The 22,021-nt window shown below is 42.5% G+C and overlaps 1 protein-coding gene across 1 annotated transcript; it reads left to right on the forward strand.

Moving 5' to 3' along the window:
- Positions 1–16,061: 16,061 nt before the first annotated feature.
- LOC308325402 (nuclear distribution protein nudE homolog 1-A-like) lies at positions 16,062–17,053 on the forward strand (the record flags this gene model as incomplete). Its single annotated transcript, XM_080777889.1, has 1 exon — positions 16,062–17,053. Exon 1 carries the CDS (start codon positions 16,169–16,171, stop codon positions 17,051–17,053), a length of 885 nt encoding a protein of 294 aa, XP_080634015.1. The 5' UTR covers positions 16,062–16,168.
- Positions 17,054–22,021: the final 4,968 nt, after the last annotated feature.

Raw genomic sequence — 22,021 nt, forward strand, 5'->3', positions numbered from 1 at the left:
TGCGTGCGTGCGTGCGTGCGTGCGTGCGTGCGTGCGTAGCTGTGAAGACAGATAAAGTGTCTCAAGACATACACACACACATACACACACACACACACACATTGCCCTTGCTCGCAAAAAAGAATACAGACTGCATCCTTCTTCATGACAAGGCAAGCCAATTGTATTTGTAAACTATAACGCCAAATCACTCATGAGTCATGAGTTCTTGCAGAGACCCAACAATAACCCGTGTTATGTTGTTGTTATGATATTTTCCAATAGGTTAGACTTCTTCAGATACAGTATGTTCCAAACGTCTGGAAGCATTATAAAGCCTTTATGTGCTCAGAAAAGCTCACAAGCTCACAATGTTTTGAGCTTTCACAAAATACTACACAAAGGGTAAGCATGACATTGTATGCAAGTTTCACAAAGAAAATACAATACAACTCTTTGTTTTTATATTTCCACAAGTTCAACATCCCCAAAATCCAGTTGCTAAACTGAAAACTAATACTGTTCTTTCTTTCTTTTTTTCCTTTTTTATACTCTGGCCCTCCATCACTCTCGCCCCTCACACAGCTATAAGTGCAGCTGCAGGGTCAACAATGCTGGTGGTGAAGGGCCTTTTTACGCACCAAATTGCCCGCAGCAGGCCGAAGAGGAAAATCCCTGTCAGCACTGGAAAATAAGGGAAAAGGCAGAGAGAGAAAGAGTATAGACACAAAGAGACCTATTTTCATAAGTGAGGAGAAACCACCTCACGTCACTACAACACAGGCGGGAAACCCACCACCACCTTCCTTACCACCTTGCCCCAGCACACAGAGGGATACATGCTGGGGGAGGGGAGGAGAGTATAGAAAGAGAGGGAGTTAGAGAGAGAGAGAGAGAGAGAGAGAGAGAGAGAGAGAGAGAGAGAGAGAGAGGAAAAGAGAAATGGAGTCAGGAGGATAAAAGGGAAAGAGGGAGGGTTGGTGTGAGGGAAACGTCTGGGACCATTCAAACCTTAATGAAACCCAATATCCTGCCTCTGGTCTAAAAATAAACGTAGCAATGCGCACATAAACACAATATAGAATGTGTGTGTGTGTGTGTGTGTGTGTGTGTGAGAGAGAGAGAGAATGACGTATTGCCTCTGTGCTACAAAGAAGAGGTGTGAGCGGTTTATTTTCATTCGCAGGTTTATTTGTGTTGAAACTGAATATTGTACTGTAGGCCTACCTTCTTTTCCACGCACGCAGGCACGCAGGCACACATGCGCACACACACACACACACACACACACACGCACACGCACACTGTACACACACACACACACACACACACACACACACACACACACACACACACACACACACACACACACACACACACACACACACACACACACACAGAGTCATATCCAGTGCAGCAGTGTGTGCAATTTGAATGCATAGGGGTACTATCAATTAAACCAGACACTGGCTTAATGGCCTGTACATATAATTGATAATTAAATGGTAGACTGAGTCCAAGCAATTAAGCAGTGGGCTGAGACTGGGGGATCTGCGTCAATTCTCTGGTGTTATTATTCCTAGCGAAATAAAAAATTAACTTGGTCTGATAATTACTCACAGAAGCGCTTGTCACGAGTTGTTGCTGCTTTAGTTTGTAAGATCCAAGGAGCACCAAGGGTTCCTCAATGTGTTGCATGAAATATGCTATTATTTACTCAGTTTGGTCATATACTGTTTCCTTAATTGTTATATCAGTGCTGCTATTCATAGTCACGTTTCTTTGGCGCCTACACACACACACACACACACACACACACACACACACACACACACACACACACACACACACACACACACACACACACACACACACACACACACACACACCAAAAAAGGCAGCAGCCAATTATTGAACCAAGTATTAATTAGCGAATACAGTACTAACAGTGAGGTCATAGTTACTACTGGACATTTCTGTAATAGTCCTTTTGTTACAATACACACTTTGTCACATTTGTATTCATGTGATGTGTCCACATTTGTCCTCAAGCTATGAGGCATGATCATTACTGATTACCAAAGCTGTTGTTTGACTACAATCACCTGTTGTGGATTACAGACACCTGTTTCCCTACTAAGACAGCTGCTAACTTTCCCATTGGAAAAGTCATTGTTCACACAGTATGAGTACATCCCTGTAATGCTTGTGAAGGCTTAGTCATATTTTTATATGCGTAGCGAAAAGAGAGCTTTATAGAATGTGCATTACCTTACATTTTATGGACACTTTAGACACTAAGTCAGGGGCAGCCATGCCTGGATTGGCCACAGGACGTACCGGGCCGACCCTCTGGTGGGCCGGTCTGGGCCAAATGCAATTTTTTTTGTTATCTGTTGGTTTTGTATCATTTATGTTGTACTGTAAATGTGGTGGTGTTAAGGGCTTGTATTTCAAGTATTTGTATTGGCCTCGACCCGAAAAGTCAGTAGAGTATCGGCGCGCTGGTTGTGGTGGGCCAGTCTGGGCCAAATTCTGCGAAAATGTCGGGGCCGAATTTTTGTCTCAGTCCAGCCCTGGGCGCAGCCCAAGAGGCAACTCTACCGCCTGAGCCACTATGAAAGTTTAGACTAATGGAGGACTAATGACTGGTCTAACCAATGACTAGTCTAAACCAAAAACTGTCTGAACTAAGTACTGCACCCCTCCAATCAACACTTCTAGCGTTAGCGTTAGTGCAGCATTTTCTTACTAACTAGCTACGTACATTTGGTAGACATCCAGACTGATGCTGTTAATTGCATAGCTTTTAACAACAAATGCAAGTATTTTAATGTCGGTTCTAACAATATATCAAAACTCCCCAATGATTCATTGGGAAACTGGATGTGTCATGTTTTATTGGAAATGAAAGCCACAAGCAGCAAAAACTAAGAAATATTGAATAATATTGAAGATGCTCAAAGCATCTTAGCAAAACTGAATAAGTGAAAAACAAACTGAAAACCAAATCAAATAGGTGGGATTGGGAATTAAAAACCTGAACGGATCATTTTGTCTCCGCTGAAGTTCTAAAGATCTGAAATGAAAGTCAATTTGCTGAGATGGAAAACATGCAGGCTATGGCAAAAGAAAATACACTCTGACAGTATCTACGTTCTATAGTCTTGCCAATTTTATATAGTACCATGCATTTAGGCTGGGCACAATATGCAATCTGATTAATGTAATATAAATACTGGGTCACTACTTTCTCTCCTTTTCCATCTAACTAAATAAGCTGCCCCTTATGGCTGCCCCAGGTTTCCCCATTCTGCCAATGCTTTTCAATGGGAATGGAGCGTTTTGTTGCCATTTGCGGATTTCTGCATAAACACGCATGCGCGCATGCACGCACGCACGCTCTGCTCCCATTGAAAAGCATTGGCAGAATCCGCCCTCATAGGCAGAATTAGTTCGGTGTGACCGCACCCTTCTAAGGGCTGTATTTTGCGTGTCTTAAGTACCAGGTCTTATTACTTAACTTGAGTAAACTAAAGACCTGGAGGCGTGATCAATGCCATTTGGCTATTCTGAGTGGCCAAAGAGCATTGATCAAGCCTCCAGGTCTTTAGTTTACTCAAGTTAAGTAATAAGACCTGGTACTTAAGACACGCAAAATACAGCCTTAATTAAAGGCTGCATTCTATAAAACATATTCTGCTGTGATCTTTCATCTCTCCTGCTTAGGGTCTTCCCTGCAAGGTTTTGATAATGGAGTGGATACCTCCCCCCATGACTCAAGGTCTAATTATTCAGATTCCAAAAGTAGCTAAAAGGATTACAGAAGATGCTCTCATTGAATGAATACCCCCGGTCACATAACACCCAGTCAGGTTTAATGGCAGGCAGACACACAACCAACAATGTAAGACTTGTACGAGACATCTACAGTAGATTACTAAGACCTTGTGAAGGACAAGGGATTTATTATTTTCTTTGAATTCTAAAAGGCTTCTCTGACAGCATGCTTTTTTTGGTTTCTCTCTCTTTGGTTTCTGCATGTGCATTCTCAAATGCAATTAGACCCCTAAACAAAAATAGCAATTATTCCATTGAATTATCACATGGCACATCAATGCATATACTGTAGGTCTTCACTCTTCACTAGGGTTGCCGAGTACCCACCATATCTATTTTTACATGCTATGCAAATGATTTAATTTCACATACAAACATAGTGGTAGCATGTCCATTGCTGATCAAGCTATCTTCATCAGTAAATTAGCTGATGACACATAATTCTTAAATTGATGTACCAATGTACATCAATTTAATTGATGTACCAATGTATAATATATTTTTCATCTGGTTATTTAAAAAAACATCTAATTAAAATATCTTGTGGGTTGATTTATATTTAAACATCGAAAGTATGAATTACTTCCTATTAAAACAATGCAAATGAAAGGCCATATGATGTATGTAAAACTCAGTTAAATATCTTGAAATAACCATAAAAAAATTCTATTGATCGAAACAATTGAACAGAGATCCAACCTCTGGTCCTGTCTAGAGTGCCTAATGTCCAAGCAATGTCCACAAGGATTGCTGTGCTAAATAAGAGCAATCTATAGGCCTACTATAGTGACAAAGAGCATTATCAGCCATCATCCTTTATTTTATATAAAAAAAGGTCAAGTCATGGCTTTCAGAAAATGTTGCAGAATAGCACGGTTGCCTGTTTATTTCATTGGTATTTGTGCTGTGAACAGGTCAGAGTTTTGTATCATTTGATGTACCAACGTCTGTTCTCTGTTGTTGTTTTGTTTGACCAAGAACAGACTGATTTTATTGTGTTTTCATCCCTGAGTGGTTTTCTTTCTGTGAGAATCATGTACGCCATGTGGTTTTCTTTCTGTGAGAAGCATGTACGCCATGTGGTTTTCTTTCTGTGAGAAGCATGTACGCCATGTGGTTTTCTTTCTGTCAGAAGCATGTACACCATGTGGTTTTCTTTCTGTCAGAAGCATGTACACCATGTGGTTTTCTTTCTGTTAGAAGCATGTACACCATGTGGTTTTCTTTCTGTGAGAAGCATGTACACCATGTGGTTTTCTTTCTGTGAGAAGCATGTACACCATGTGGTTTTCTTTCTGTTAGAAGCATGTACACCATGTGGTTTTCTTTCTGTGAGAAGCATGTACACCATGTGGTTTTCTTTCTGTGAGAAGCATGTACACCATGTGGTTTTCTTTCTGTGAGAAGCATGTACACCATGTGGTTTTCTTTCTGTGAGAAGCATGTATACGCCATGTGTTTTTCTTTCAGTTGAACCCCAGCATGCCTATTCTGAGGGGGTTGTTCGCCAAAAATAGCAGATCTGCAAGCAACACGTCGTGACTTGTGAGCTCGCAGATTTAGCTATTGTTGGCAAAGAGATTAGGTGCAGACGTCTGTCTGTAATTTCTCTATAAACAACAAAAAAATATATATTTATGTTATTGTTTGCAAATTGTGCATCCCTCCCTCTCGCCTGCGGTGCTTACACGATACCAATTTCTCAAAGTTCATGATGTATTTCCAAATGGAATAATAATGTGGAAAATACTCCTAGATCATAGAACTGAGACTGGTGAAAATATGAATAATAATACAACTGTATTCCAACTGCAACGCCGCAGGCTGTTTTGTTTTTCATGTTGTTGATGTTCGGGATGATGAACCAGTGTCAACATTTTGTACTGGGAGTGTGAACCACATCACCCATCATCCGCATCGCAGTTTTCACTTCTTCCAGCTATAAGTAACTGAAAATTAAAACTGATACGATTCTATGAAAACAATGTAAAAGCTTGTGAACTTAATTAAAAGTATTGATATGTTACATTTTTGCTTTTGGTATTGAAGGGGGGAAATCTGAAACACTTTCTATTTGATAGATCTATCTTGGTAATTAACTGTGAGTCCTGAACAAAGCCGTTTATTTAATGGAGAATTCCATGCTAGAAGGCTTCCTTACCTTGTAGTTGTTACGTCCCCACCAAAGAGGTCCAGGTGTTATGTTGTACAAAAGCGCATTATTGGCTATTTCCCCTACCATAAGCCCTCAATGATTTGCATTGAATTGAATGGGGCGATGGGGTGTTATGCTAATTCGCTTATTTCCATCGGTCAAAAATTAATATTTTTTGTATATCCTGTAAATAGTATCCCGAGCGGCACATTTTACTACTTATTTCGATGGAAATAGGCGAATTAGCACAAAAACCCAACCCCCATTGAGGGCTTATATAAGGGGAAATAGCCAATAATGCACTTTTGCACAAAATAACACCTGGACCTCTTTGTCGGGGACGTAATAACTACAAATAAAGGTAAGAAAGCCTTCTAGCATGGAATTCTCCTTTAACAAAACTGTGTGATACATTCAAATTTAAATCAATTTATTTCATCACAAACATCTGAGACTTTGAAAATGGTAAACTTTGTGTATAGTTATCTGACACATTAAATACGGCTAATTTATTTATTGCATTGTGTGAAAATTAATGTTTTGTGTTAACATTGCAACAGTCATGCAAGCCTGCTACTGCTGTTGTTTCATCTGAGAGAGTATCTACATCTAAGAGTACCTTAGTCTTTTTGCAATACCTGTCCCACTGACAAAAGTACAGTACATCATTATTTACCTGATCAGATCCAAATTCTGGTTAATAATTTAGTTTGGATTCAGAATTGAGTTGTGTCACCATGCATGTGTCACATATCTCTGCTGTTTCTGGGAAGAAACCAACTCCAAAAAGGAAATAATGAAAACCCTATATTTTGAAAACAAAGCAATACTGCCTCATCAAAATTGGTGTTGTGACTCTGTATATTGTCAATGACTTGCATAAGAGGGGGATAGGTGGTTGAGACAGTTTGAGTCAGTTTGAATGGAGTTAAGAGGTTTTGTGTGGAGCTCTTTTTAATACTTTCCAGTTTAACCAACACACAGATGCAAAGGGTGTTCCAATATTTATGGAAAAAAGTGAGGTGGTTTCCTCAAATTCCTCCTGACAGCAACGTATGCTACAAATAGTTAAATGGTTGGAGAGTAACAGATGATGATATGAACTCGTTGACACATTGATATGTTACTTGGTCTCACTGTCACTGTCAGGACTCAAATCCCGCTGAGGAACAGCAGACAGACATCAAACCACATCCTGAGCCATCTATCTACTCAACGCAATGACTTCACGTCTCCATTATATCAGAGATACTACAGACAGGGCAGGCAATTCAATGTTTGAAGGTTATGAGTGCACAGTAACATTATCTGTGTTAATTGATCTATCCTCCAGGAGTGCGAAAACCTTTATCAAATGAACCATTACATTAAGGTTGTAGAGGATGGAGCCCCTGGAGTTAAATTGGAACAAAAGGAAGAGCAGGGCTTAGCGGCTAGCTAGCTATAGAGAGAGAGAGGCTGAAGAAAGTACCTGAAACATAAGCGGTTTGGCCCCTGGAAGCTACTATGCGGGGAGGGGCATGCTGCACGTTTTGGCTGGCGTGCTCAGCAGCCTGTCCTGACCGACGTCAACAACAGTTTAATAATGGCGTCTGATCCGGTGCCACAGTATGCGTGCTGATGACATACCTATGGAAAGTGAAGCAATGTGATTGCGGTCATGTCAATGGCCATTATTATATAACGCTTTGAAATTCGATTTCAGCTGCAGGGCGCTGTTTTCCCATGCAGTCTTATACAATGCAAAATATTCACAAATAGGTTGTTGACAGTACAGCATGCTGTGTGTGTGTGCGTGCGGGCAGTATGTATGTGTGTGTGTGTGTGTGTGTGTGTGTGTGTGTGTGTGTGTGTGTGTGTGTGCGGACGTGCATGCATGCGATCGTGCGCGTCCATGTGGAAATGTATGCCAAGCAACCTGGAGCAGGACAGGTATTATTAGTGATGGTGCCAAGAGACACTTAAAGTGCAGCCACTCTGTCTGGCGCAAACACGCCTGTCTGGGCACAGTCACAGATCAGACATCTGTGTGTGTGTGTGTGTGTGTGTGTGTGTGTGTGTGTGTGTGTGTGATATGGCCGGGGCAATTTTTTATTTGCATTTCTGTCAATGTGTAAGTACATGTATGCATAGCGTGTGTGTGTGTGTGAGAGAGTGTGTTAGGCTTTTTTGTATTTTTTTGTATTTCTTTTTTATGTAGTATATGGCAGCCTGCCTGGCACTGGACACTGGCACACTCAGATACACACGGGGTCAACACACTTAACACTGTGTGTCTGGGCAGACTCCCAGCACTGTTAGAAACACAGTGTACACTCCGGGTCAACCAACAGCATTACAATTTGTTTCACGTTAATTAAGACAGTTTGGTTGCTTTAAATGTCCTGTGAGTGACATGTGTTAAGGTCAGTAATAGGGCCGATTCATACACCTATTTAGAGCCAAACAAAAGTCGGTTGGGGAAGGGTCCCAGACCAGACTTTAGTTATAGGCTCTCTATAAAAGTCAGCTCATACTCCCTCACGGCTAGCGCCGAAGACGCTTGTAAATATTGGAGGTCCTTGACATGGATATGTTTAAGTGGCCGGGAAATTAGGTACATATCTATCTGACTGGCCCTCCTCCAGTTGTGTCACACAAACTGAAAAGGCTGTTTTGTGTGTGTGTGTGTGTGTGTGTGTGTGTGTGTGGGTGTGCGCGTGTTGAAAGCCTCCTTGCATGCATGCGTGCGGGCGGGCGTGCGTGTTGAAAGCCTCCTGCTCTGTAACGTATATGGGCGGTCTCGATATAATTGCCAACAACTTGATACAGTGTTTTATTTCTGGTCAAATAATGTGTTGAACCTGGTGTACTTTCTGCCGTGTTGGCTTTCATGTAACATTACCACACCGAGGACATGATCAAAGACATGTGCCTCCATGAGAGAAAGGAACCAGGGGAGGTGTTGGCATGGATATTAGGAAAATAAGTTTCACTGGCACTCGGTGGCACGACATGTTTCATTTTTAAACAACAACATGATACTTACTAATACATTTACAATGAATGTGAAATGTGAGAATTTAAATACGTTTTTTTTTAGAAAGTTAAATTAAATTATTTTAAAATAATGTTTCAGGCATAATTCAAACCACTTAAAATTTCTATTTTTAGAGAAGGCAGAAAATTATGTAAGCGCGTTTTCTAAGAAAGAAAGAAAGAAAGAAAGAAAAAGAAAGAAAGTTGAAAATTGATCAGGATTGTTATATCCTGTTATATGTCAAATGACAACTATTGTAAATAGTATACGTATTTAATTAGTATTAAATCATAGTTTAGAATTAGATGCATGTTGTTATTACTGAGAGGTCAAACAATAATTGTATTAGTTTACAGTACATTTGTCTTATTCACGTAACATAATCACGTGCATAAAACTTTAGCTAGTATGTTACCATGTTAAATACATGGACATTGCCTCATTTAGTTTAACAAGAGTGTATAATAATAATGAACAATCGTTATAATAATGCAACAGGATGATATACTTATTATATTTCATGATTATTAAACGTGAAATTGTTTAGGAGCAAAAATCAGTAGCTAGCTTAAAGGCTACTCTATCCTATAACTAACAACGAATGTACAAAGTGAATTAACCCATTAAGGCAGCCCTCGTCTAGACGATGCAGAAACACATGGCAGCTATAACACACCGAGGGAAGGGGGGGGGGGGGGGGGCTGGCCAGGAAATTAGGTAATTTAATATTTTCAGAGCCACATTTGGTTGTGCTCTCACTTGTTATCACAGGGTGTCATGAGATCTGCGGTTGATTCAATTGCATGCTATCACGTCTGATTTGCACGGTGTATAACTGATAGCCCGGGCTACTAATTGGATGTTTCCCACATCTTGCCATCTCATGCGGCACAGGAGTGTATAAAATGCGTTTGTATTGATTGATTGACGTTGATTGATTGTTGGGATGTGAATAAATAAATGCCAGCGGTACTCACATTTGTTACACAAGTACCAAGTATCAATACTGCAATATAGAAATACGCCGTTACAAGTAAAAGTATTGGTGTCGAGAGGTACTCAAAGCACCAACAGTTCCGTTTCGCAAGTTTTCAAATGTAAAAAATGTATCCTTTGAAAATAGCAGATCTACAAGGTCACAATGTGTCGCAATTGCGACGCATTGTGAGCTTGTAGATCGGATATTTTCGAATGGCCGAAATAGGGCTGAAGTGGTAAGTCAAAGTACCTCAAAATTGTACTTAAGTATACAGTTCGTAATGCACTTAAGTTAATTTACACCACTGATAAATACTGTAGGTCCTGTCTTGAGTTAATTTACACCACTGATAAATACTGTAGGTCCTGTCTTGAGTTCATTTACACCACTGATAAATACTGTAGGTCCTGTCTTGAGTTAATTTACACCACTGATAAATACTGTAGGTCCTGTCTTAAGCGTGTTATTGTAGGTGAACATTCGCCACAATTCTGAACGAATGTAGAACATTTCTGAAATGTAAAAAAATGTAAATAGCAGAGGCTTTACACTGCAACACTTTCTGAGCATGTAGATCACTCCTTTTGCTAATTGTTGTACAACAAAGAACAGGACTTAAAGTGGTTATGGATTGATCCCTTTGTTTGTTTACTTTCTGCATTTTTTTTAAATTAATTCTTTCGTAACTTTTAAAGTAGCCTAAATTGAATGTCCTCGTAATTCAATCGCAGCATCATGTAATGGATCATCTGTAGCATTACAATTTACAATTTAGGCATTTAGCAGACGCTCTTAATCCAGAGCGACTTACATTAAGCAAGAACAAAAAGCATGGGAATACATCACATAAAGACATTTATCATGAAACATGCGTAGCTAAGAAAGTAACAGTGGAATATCTATAATGAAACTATACATATAAGCTATACATCTATACTACTATGCTACACATATGTACTATGACGTGCTATGACTACATACAATGCACTTATGCTGTCTACATAACATGCTATAAGTCTGTATCAAATGCTATCTAAGTCTACAGAATAGCATAACCACAGTGTGGTGGGTGTTGGACAACTGTTAAAATGTTTACTTAATTCAAAATGGAAATGAAATAAATGGAGACTTATAAATATGCACGTGCGCACACACACACACACACACACACACACACACACACACACAGACGCACGCACACACGCACGCACACACACACACACAGGCAGACCTGTACGAGCTGTAATGAGCTCATTACAACATGTCAGTTGCAGTAAAACAGGCAGCTGCCATGCTGTAACCCGGGCCGAAAGAGAGCAAATCTAAGCAGACAGCAGCCATGCTTAAAACAACCCTGCCCTGGCTATAACCACTCACACTCAATTTTTATGTGAATGGAATAGTTTGTGTGTGTGTGTGTGTGTGTGTGTGTGTGTGTGTGTGTGTGTGTGTGTGTGCGTGTGTGTGTGCGCGTGTGTGCGCGTGTGTGTGTGTGTGCGTGCGTGCGTGAGCTTGTGCATTGTGTGTGACCATGCGGGCGTGCATGCCTGCATAACGTTGTGCGTGCATATGGCTTTTTCCCTACAGTGCACAATGTTGTGTTTTTTAATGTTGTTGTTCCCATGCAGTCACTCAAGAAGTCAAGGATTCCAACGCCAGTGTCCTCAAGTGACTTTCCCCATTTGGGTTCAGTTAACAACTAACTGCTCCAAAAGTGCTGTGTACTTTGTACGGTCTACATAACCTTGAGCCTAAATTACGCTTCGTCGCACGACAAGTAGCTAAATAGCCGACGTACAAGCTCACAAAGCTATTGCATATGCAATGCATTGTGAGCGTGTAGATCTGCAAATTCAGGCAACAGCGCATAAATGTGGCTTTAAAGTACGTATTATTCCCACTCAGGAGGGAATTGTTGGTCATGTCATGAATCATAAAAGCTAATGGCAATGACAATGTCAAGTACAATGCTTTCATGAGCACACATAAATCGTGAGAACAAACGGGGTAACGGGGAGGGGGCAAATTGTGGACACAAGTTTTGCACAAACAAATAAAAAGCAGAGTTGAATAGACTGCTGTGTTTGTGAGAGAGCAAGTGTTAACAGCCCAGTCAGCTTATAAACACTTGAGCTTTATTGTTCTGGAGAGACAATCCAATATCCAATAATGCGCAAATTCTTACAACTTCAAACCCGCATTTGGAACTAGATCATTCTGGAATATTACAACGGCTGAGAAAGATCTGAGAGCATGGAAACATACACCTGGTGATATTAATGTGGTTGAATTCAGAATTCCTTCGTTGAAAGGAAGAATAGGTGCTAGGAGTTGGTTTAATCCTAGGTCTGTCATGTTGTTTGATTAGGGGTGGCATGTTACTCATGCCTGAACTCCTTGAAACAGCATGGTTTGTTGCAGCTGCTTGTCAGTTAACTTCCAAATCAAATTGGAGAAAACTTAAGGAGCCTACGAATAAAATAAAAGAAATCATTGTAATTTAAAGGATGGCTAATAATCCTTCTATGCCCTGCCCTAATGCATTACATTTTCCCTCTATAACATTAAAAAAAAAAAGTAAAACACCTTCAATACCTTCTTTATTTTTTGGTTAATCTGTTACTCAAGTGGAACAACAGTCATCGACGATGTAACTTGTCCATGTGTAAGGCCTGCATGGGATCCCTTTAACACCCCCAACTCCTTCAGTTCAACATAATTTATTCAGGTAAGGAAAACATTTAAGGGTGATGAAACCCCCAGTATAGATTCCTGTCTACCCACCTCACCTCACTAGTTAAAAAGACGCAATGAAACGTCCATTGAGAGAGAAGCAGTGGAGAGGCACGGGGGCAAGCGGAGGGACTATTATTTGTTGAGGTAATGCCTAGTAGACTTATATTATTGTTGACTATGTCATACATACACCACCCTTAAAAAAAAGTACCTGTTCTGGCCCCTTAAAAAGAAAAGGAAGAAAAAAATGAAGAGCTGAAAACATATTTTTTGGTGAGCAGACGTTTCTACCTCGGCCAAATTCCATGGTGGCAAATGGTAGATACAGTATTACGCAATTGTCACCAATGATTAGAAGTTGTGTGTATTACTCCATTGCTATAATTAAAGACATGTCCTCCAAAACTCTATAGCTCCAATTGCTACTAACTTTTCAGTGGTACGTTATACGACCAAGCTTGTCAAAGCTGACAAACAGCTTGTTGATATCTTATTTAGTTTTTTGAGGATATTAACAAATACTGCACAAGGGTGTGGCTCCATATAACACCAACATCAGCAACCATTGATCAAATTATAACATAAAAACAGTGCATCCGATCGTTACAAAACTCATTGGATAGGTCCAATGATGTTTACTTCTCCCCCCATGCTAGGAGGCTTTCTTACCTTTATTTGTAGTTGTTCCGTCCCCACCAAAGAGGTCCAGGTGTCATTTTGTGCAAAAGCGCATTTATTGGCTATTTCCCCTACCATTAAAGCCCTGAATGAATTGCATTGAATTGCATGGGGCTATGGGGTGTTGTGCTAATTCGCTTATTTCCATCGCTCAAAAATCAATCACACTTTACTACTTATTTCGATGGAAATAAGCAAATTAGCACAAAAACCCAACCCCCATTCAGGGCTTATGGTATAGGGGAAATAGCCAATGTAATGCACTTTTGCACAAAATAACATCTGGACGACTGGACCTCTTTGGTGGGGACATAACAACTACAAATAAAGGTAAGAAAGCCTTCTAGTATGGAATTCTCCTTTAAAGATAAACAAGGAGAATTTGAATCTTATAATTCTTAAAACAAAACACTGATATTGTTTTGAAATTGCCCAATAGAGGGTGCCATCAGTTTCATGTGCAATTGTGCATGGGCCTGGTGCTAATTTGGTCATTAATGTATTGAATATGTCCGCAAAATGTTGAACTAGTGGGTGGATGTTCAAAAAATACATGGCCTGGAACAAATTCAAATGTAAATGAATGAGCATGTAACTAGATAAGAGTTCTAGGTTCACAGGATAGTTAGCATCACCATGGTGCATCGGCAAGAATGCATACAAAAGAGTTCCATCAAAGCCTTTTATTGTTCCGTTGCACAGATACGCATTTGTAGTGAGCAAGGAGATGGTGAGGCATCACAGGTTATGGTTTTGAACTATGAAAGATAGAAACACATAATTATTATACAATTCAACCATATTAACAATACACCAAGTGAATATTCTCTTAAGCCTGTGATAAATGTATTTCCCTGACGTTCACCATAGCCCAAGCACATGTGCATTTGCATTACACAAACATATCTAAACTATGAGCTTCAAGGCAAGCAAGTAGCTACAAACACACCTATACTATGAGCTTCAAGGCAAACATGTAGCTACAAACATAATAAGTCATTATCTAGTCATCACAACCCAATAAGTACAACATATGCATTCATGAATTTAACTGGACTCACTTCAGTGACGCATAACCGTGGCCTGCTGAGACTCCAGAGCAGAGGGCTCTCAGCTGGTTGCTGCTGCTGCTTCCAAACAATGACTGCATGGACAGGCACTCAGGCAGTATATGTAGCTGGCCACTGATTGAGGAGTGAGTGAGAGCAGGTGTGATTAGTGATTGAGAGGGAGTGACAGCACGTGAGGTGGGTGGGTCCAACCCATGGAATAGGCCAGGGGAGGGTTGTTGCTGCTCACCAGGATGACTCTTTTCTACAGCCGCCCCCAAATACTGCAAGGATTTGCAACTCCGAAGAGTCAGACTAGGAACAGTCATTTGGGGGTCCTTGGGGGTTTCAGGCAGGGAAACTAGGTGGACATGGTGCCGGCGGCTGAGGTCTGAGTTTGGCGCGATCAAAGGCAGAGAGGGGTCCCGCCGCCCCATGAAGAACGAATTCAGGCTCACAGGTCCAGGGTGTGCAATACTGGGGACATCAGGCTTCTGTACATTCTGCCGTAGCCTGCCTCCAACATGGTTTTCCGGACCAACGTTTGGAACAGGGGTGGGCAGGGGGCTAGTCGACGTCCAGGGTCTCTGAGCCTTGAGATGGGCCACTCCATGGATTGATGGGGAGGCACGGAATATATGGAAACACTTGGCAACAGGAGGGGGGGGTTTGGGGTACCTGGTTGTACCTTGCAGTGTCCAGCCAAGGCAAGTCTTGACTGCAGCCGGTGCTCCTAAGGGACCAAATCTAACTGGGGCAATAGGAGAGATCAGGTGAATATTGTCTGAGCCAATGAGAAGTAGTGGGGTGACCTTGTGCATCGGTGACAGTGGCAGTCTACGGAGGTATTTGTGTTTTCTTTGGAGGGAATGGACAGGGTGTGTGTGCTCAGACAGAGCAAGTCGATCTGCAGTGAAGGCATGTTTGATGTGGAATTCATCAGAACTGGTCGCTGATCTCACTTTGAAGGAAACGCTTGTTCCCCGATATATCTCCACTCCTTGCCTTACCGTTTTGAGTGCCAATTGTTCAGGTTCTCCATGAAGGTGAAGTTCATGAGCTGCTGACTGTAAAAGGATTGTTCGGTCTGACCCATCATCCAGCAGTGCAAAGGTCTCCAGGGTGCGAGTACCATTCTGTAGGATGACCTTGACCAGTTTCAATAGGGCTTGACCAGCATGTCTTGGACGATCAAGATACAGAGTGTTAGCGGTGGGATTTACAAGGTAGGAAGTAGCCTCAGAGGTATTGTTGATCTCACAAAGGATTTGTAGGTGTCTCCTCTGGCAGGTGTTGCAGTTCCTCTTCAAGGTGCACTTAGCTGCGAGATGTGGTCGGGCACATCGCCAACACCTCCTGTTCTCTTTAATCCATCCTATGACTTGCTCCTTATTTAAGACCTGGAAATCTTCACACTGGCTTATATGGTGGTCTGTGGATCCACAATAGGCACAGGGGGACACAGGCGGCATTTGAGGTTCAAATTGCTCACCAGTGCAGTCAGCTCCATGGAATATGGTGGTGGAATAAGTAGGTACTTGTGGTCTTTGTGTTCTAGGGGGGTTTAAGCCTGGGCAGTCGCTTCGATGTTGGCAACGGGACTTTATACCTCCACGTACCCCTAGGGCTACAGGTAGCTCCATTTGAGTTAAAACTGGGAGTGTACTGTGAGGAGGAGTGCATTGAACCTGGTGTGTGACACTCGCTGTTTGCCCCCCTTCAGACCACCAGACATGGGGGACCAGGAAATCCCGGAGTTCAGCTCCTTGGAAGAGGAGGTGAAATACTGGAAGGATCTGGCAGAGAAACACCGCCAGTGTTCAGAGGAGAGCCAGGAGGAGCTCCAGGAGTTCCAGCAGATGAGCAGGGATTACGAGGTGGAGCTGGAGACTGAGTTGAAACAGTGTGAGGCACGCAACCGTGAGCTGCTCACTGCCAACAACCGCCTCCGCATGGAACTGGAGAGCTACAAGGATAAGTATGAGACTCAGCACTCGGAGACGCATCGTCACATCTCCACCCTGGAGGGAGACCTAGCAGAGACCACCGCTATCAGAGACCAGCTGCACAAATACATCCGAGAGCTGGAACAGGCTAATGATGACCTGGAGAGGGCCAAGAGGGCCACCATCATGTCTCTGGATGACTTTGAGCAGAGGATGAACCAGGTGATAGAGAGGAACGCCTTCCTGGAGAGCGAGCTGGACGAGAAGGAGACCCTCCTGGTGTCCGTCCAGAGACTAAAGGATGAGGCGCGAGACCTAAGACAGGAGTTGGCGGTGCAACAGAAGGAGAGGAAGCCCTCTCTCGGCGGTGGGGCCAAAGAGCCTTCGCTCCCTTCCTCGGACCCGCACCTCACTCCTCCTCACACCCCGCCGGACCAAACGGCAGCGTCATCTCCTCCCTCCTCTTCCTTCCACGCTGCTCTTCCTCCTGCGTCCCCCCCCTCCAGGCCGCCGGGTTCAGCCAGCGTTTTTGCCACACCACCTGCCACGCCTGGATGCATCGGCAAGAATGCATACAAAAGAGTTCCATCAAAGCCTTTTATTGTTCCGTTGCACAGATACGCATTTGTAGTGAGCAAGGAGATGGTGAGGCATCACAGGTTATGGTTTTGAACTATGAAAGATAGAAACACATAATTATTATACAATTCAACCATATTAACAATACACCAAGTGAATATTCTCTTAAGCCTGTGATAAATGTATTTCCCTGACGTTCACCATAGCCCAAGCACATGTGCATTTGCATTACACAAACATATCTAAACTATGAGCTTCAATGAGCTTCAAGGCAAGCAAGTAGCTACAAACACACCTATACTATGAGCTTCAAGGCAAACATGTAGCTACAAACATAATAAGTCATTATCTAGTCATCACAACCCAATAAGTACAACATATGCATTCATGAATTTAACTGGACTCACTTCAGTGACGCATAACCGTGGCCTGCTGAGACTCCAGAGCAGAGGGCTCTCAGCTGGTTGCTGCTGCTGCTTCCAAACAATGACTGCATGGACAGGCACTCAGGCAGTATATGTAGCTGGCCACTGATTGAGGAGTGAGTGAGAGCAGGTGTGATTAGTGATTGAGAGGGAGTGACAGCACGTGAGGTGGGTGGGTCCAACCCATGGAATAGGCCAGGGGAGGGTTGTTGCTGCTCACCAGGATGACTCTTTTCTACACTCTCATTTTATTGTTCATGAAACATTGTTGTTAGTAATCTTTATTAGGTGTCGGGAACTGTTAAAAGTCTAGACCTTTCAGAGCAGTGTTGGTGGCTTCAACCTCACATTTAAGTTTTTTGCAGATTTCAATTGAAATGACAAAATATTATTCCTCTTCTGGCAGGTGAAATGTCTTTCTAAGTGCTGTTAACGTGACTAAAAAAATAACTGTTTTGGGAATCCTTCAAAAACAATTACATGAATTATAGGTTGTATTTCACCATGAGCCTTATATAAATGGTAACGGCCACTCAGTCATTATCATTGTTAATGATATATGAGTCTCTGTTTGAGGTGCCAAAACCCTTATGATAGCACTGTCATAATTGTCAAAGCACTGTAATTGTAGTTTTTTGAGAGGCCGGGGAAGCTGAACATTAATGACTTGAAAACATGCCCAGCTTAGCAGCCACAGCTGCCACACGCAACCTTAATGACAGCACTTTTATTTCACCCTGGTGGCCTTATTTGTTGGATATGTCATAGGCCTATTAGGAAAATAATTTGCCAATAGTTTTTTTTTTCTAAAAATTATAAATAACTTTAAGTATAAATCAGCTTAATTGGTTAAGAAGTGCATCTGGAAATGTACTGTTGTGTCTCTGTCTACAGTAGGTCTACGACTTTCTTAGTTTCTTAAGCACTTTAAACCCGTCTTCCCTGAGTAGGTGAACATTTAAAAGATATGAACCCCTCTCACTCCCTGACTCCCCCCCCCTCCCCCCCCAAAGCCTTTTAAGCCCTTAAATGGGGATTAAGTGGTTAAATCCTCCTGCTTTGTTGCAATTATTATCCGTCACTTTCAACCGGTCTTCATTCTAGCTCCCATTTACGTTGACACTCATTTGCGGATCATGCTCTCTCTGTCTCTCTGCCAAAAGATTTGCCACTTTGACGCGTTTCCCCTTTTCAGACAGAGACCTGAAATGACCTCAGCGAGACCGGGACACTGAATAACAAGCACCCACATTATCAGTTACTTCACACGCACCATTACCAGCCTCTGTCAAGAAGTGGAAAATATAAGAGCCCCCAAAAGAATCTCACTTCTACTTCTCCGTCTCCGCCTGTTTCCCTGGCTCATTCTCTCTCTCTCTCTCTCTCTCTCTCTCTCTCTCTCTCTCTCTCTCTCTCTCTCTCAATGTTTTTGTCATTGTGCATCACTGACTCTTTCCCATGACTTTTTGTTTTTGCCCAGCATTTCTTCCTGGCCATCTTCTGTCCCTCTGCACATCTCACTCCATCTCCTTTTACTTCAACTCCATCACCGCCAAAGACACACGGAGGCTGTCTCACCCCATCGATCATTCTAACCTCATGTGCGACCTCTCTCTGCTTAATGAGACCCCCCCCAGCCCCAGAACAGTAGGGGGCTGCTCCCTCCCAGCCCTTCTTTGTTTGCTCTCTTCCTGCGTGACTCACAGCCACATTGTGGTGCTCTCAACAAGTGGCTCATTTAGCCACGGCAGCAACAAGCCCATGTGTTGAGATATACATCCTGCTGCAAATGGATGCCCAGCCAAACACAATGAATATTGTGTTTACTGTTTGCAAGAAAATAGACAAATTAATATATCTATGCCACAGCTGCATTTTTTGCCCCCCCCCCCCAAATATGGCCAATTGTGTTCGTCCAGCGAGGAACCCTGCAGTCTGCAAGCCACAGCTCAGTTTAATTGGGTTAAGAAATTATACATTAACTGCTAAGTCTGTGCAGCAACCTGGCAACAAATTGAGGCCTACTGTATATCTGGGGTAATTTCTCACTTTCTCATGTCACCATTAATGGAGGGCTGACTAACAAGAAAAGCAACCAGTATGCAATAATGCAGACATGCACACTGTAAAACAAAACAAAACATAAATAGAGTGCTTGGGGCGATGACCGGGGCAGCATACAGTACCTTTCTTCTTACTTACATAATAAACCTAATACATGTCTCAATGTGGCTCTCGTTTTTAGCACCTTGGGTGTGGAGAGGAAGCGGATTAGAGACAAGTGTATAACGTCAATGGAAAAGGAACAAAAAGGGCTACAAAACAGGAGAGATGAAGAGGTGGAACTTGGGTGGAGCGGGCAGAGCCAGAAATTAAACAAAAACAAACAGATTCTGTAATTAATATTGCTTCACGTTGCATCAACGTCGGTCCGCGACGGACACATGGGTCTCTCACGCTGAGAGAATACAAATGCCCGGAACCGAATGGATATTTGTTATATAAGCTTACTTTATCTTTACCAGAGGTGGAATTCCCTCTTCCAGGGAAGGGCGCATGGTGGGATAGTGGTGGGGGTGAGGTTCAGGGTTAGGGTTGTGACTCTGACTCATTCACCTTGAAGGAGAACATAGCTGCTCTCTGAGTCATGAGGAGTTACACCCCTCCACACACCCGGGCCTGCCAGTCACTCAACTGGTTCACACACACACACACACACACACACACACACACACACACACACACACACACACACACACACACACACACACACACACACACACAGGTGTACGCATGCACGCACGTCGCACACACACACGTGTCACACACACACACACGCACACACGTGTCACACACACACACACACACACACACACACACACACACACACACACACACACACACACACACACACACACAGCTAAAGCACAAGCATGCACACGTACAGCGAGGAACCAGCATTCAAAAGGTCACACACTGCCGGCATACCCACATGGCACACACATGCTCGTGCATGAATACACGTTCGCAGTCGCACACACACGCACAGTCGCACACACATCCTCGTTCATATGCACATACCCCCATTGAAATTGACCCTCGGACACTTTCACATATATATACAAGGCACACATATTCAAAAATGGTACGAACGATTAAGATAGACTTTTCTTCATTTTGCATGCTGTGCACGTGCACCCTGCACATAATATTCAGTGTAAATGACTGGTGCGGTGAAGACAACTGTAGATTTTTTCCCCAAGATGTATTTGACCAGAATGTGAAATGAGTAATGTACATTACACAAGACCACCATACAAATGCTAATGAGGTGTGACTTGAAGTTCACATCATGTTATTATTATTATAATCAATACACTTGTCAGCCATGTTCTGTAAATGAGAATACCACATTTACATTTCAAAAGAACTCATGGTCATCACACGTCACTGAATTATGCAGTGCTGTACACTTTGCACTGTAGTTCAAGTGCAATGTTGTATTCGCAGTCATGCTCGACTCAAGCACGGCAGAGCTGTCTTTGTGTGTTTTGAAAGCATACCTAATGATGGCATTGCTGTTCAGAGTGATGACACAGCAACTTGACAACTAGCATTATTGTTTCTGTCGTCCTCGACAGCAGAGATATAGAATAGTTCACAGCAAATGCATGCTATTAGTAGTCATTTTCCAACAAAATACAGGCCATGAAAACATCCAGATTGCTTTCCCCTTGAGAATATCTTGCTTTCTACGGTCTCTCTCCAGCTAGTTTAAATCCCAGTATCAGACCATATCAACTCTGAGCAGGGGATAACTGTGGTGGATATAATAACAGAGCATGTTTGCAATAAATTGAATAAAATCCCATCGTTGTCATCAGCAGATATTGACCGTTCTTCTGCTAATTTTGTGGCTTTCCAGTGCTTTGCACTCATTACATTATTCATATAGTGATACAGCTTGCTTGGTAGCAGTACATTATATAGTGAGTAATGATGCTGGTCTTTAGCATTCTTGACTGTGAGTCAAAAAATTATGGCTGCATTATTGCCTCCCAAAAACAAAATGTAGGCTTTTATTGGACACCGCTGAGAACTAGCACATTCTGAGAGTACTCTCTCATGATCAGTCCCACTGTCTGACGTCGTAAATTGCTGCAACAAGGTTTCTGAATCACAAAACAACATGTCCTGATTGGCCGGGTCAATTAATTTGTCTAGGGTTGGTACTGGTAGCTATAGGGTTGGTAGCAGAGAGGAAATGTTTTTATAATCGTCATGGGGGCGCCCCTCCTCCCCCCCGCTAAGCCCCCAACGGTTAGAGCTGCGCGATTACATACAAAGTCAATGCAAAGACGAGAATTGCACGAACGGGCGCGGCGCGACCTGGCGCGTTACAAACGGGACGAACCGACTAGGCGAATATACTGTAGACCTAAATATTCAGGTCTACCCCCCCCCCCCCCCCCCCAGGAACCCCCACACGGAGTTGCACGACTTACTTCACACGGGTGTGATTTTTGAGTGGTGCAACCCCTCCTACAACCAGCAATGTCCGTGTCCGCCCGCCTATGTGTGGTTCACCTATGTGTGGTTAATGTGACGTTAATGAGCACGAGAATGAGTACCAGTA

Source organism: Protomyctophum bolini (assembly GCF_963924005.1).
Source record: "Protomyctophum bolini genome assembly, chromosome: 12".
In the NCBI taxonomy this organism is placed as follows: Eukaryota; Metazoa; Chordata; class Actinopteri; order Myctophiformes; family Myctophidae; genus Protomyctophum; species Protomyctophum bolini.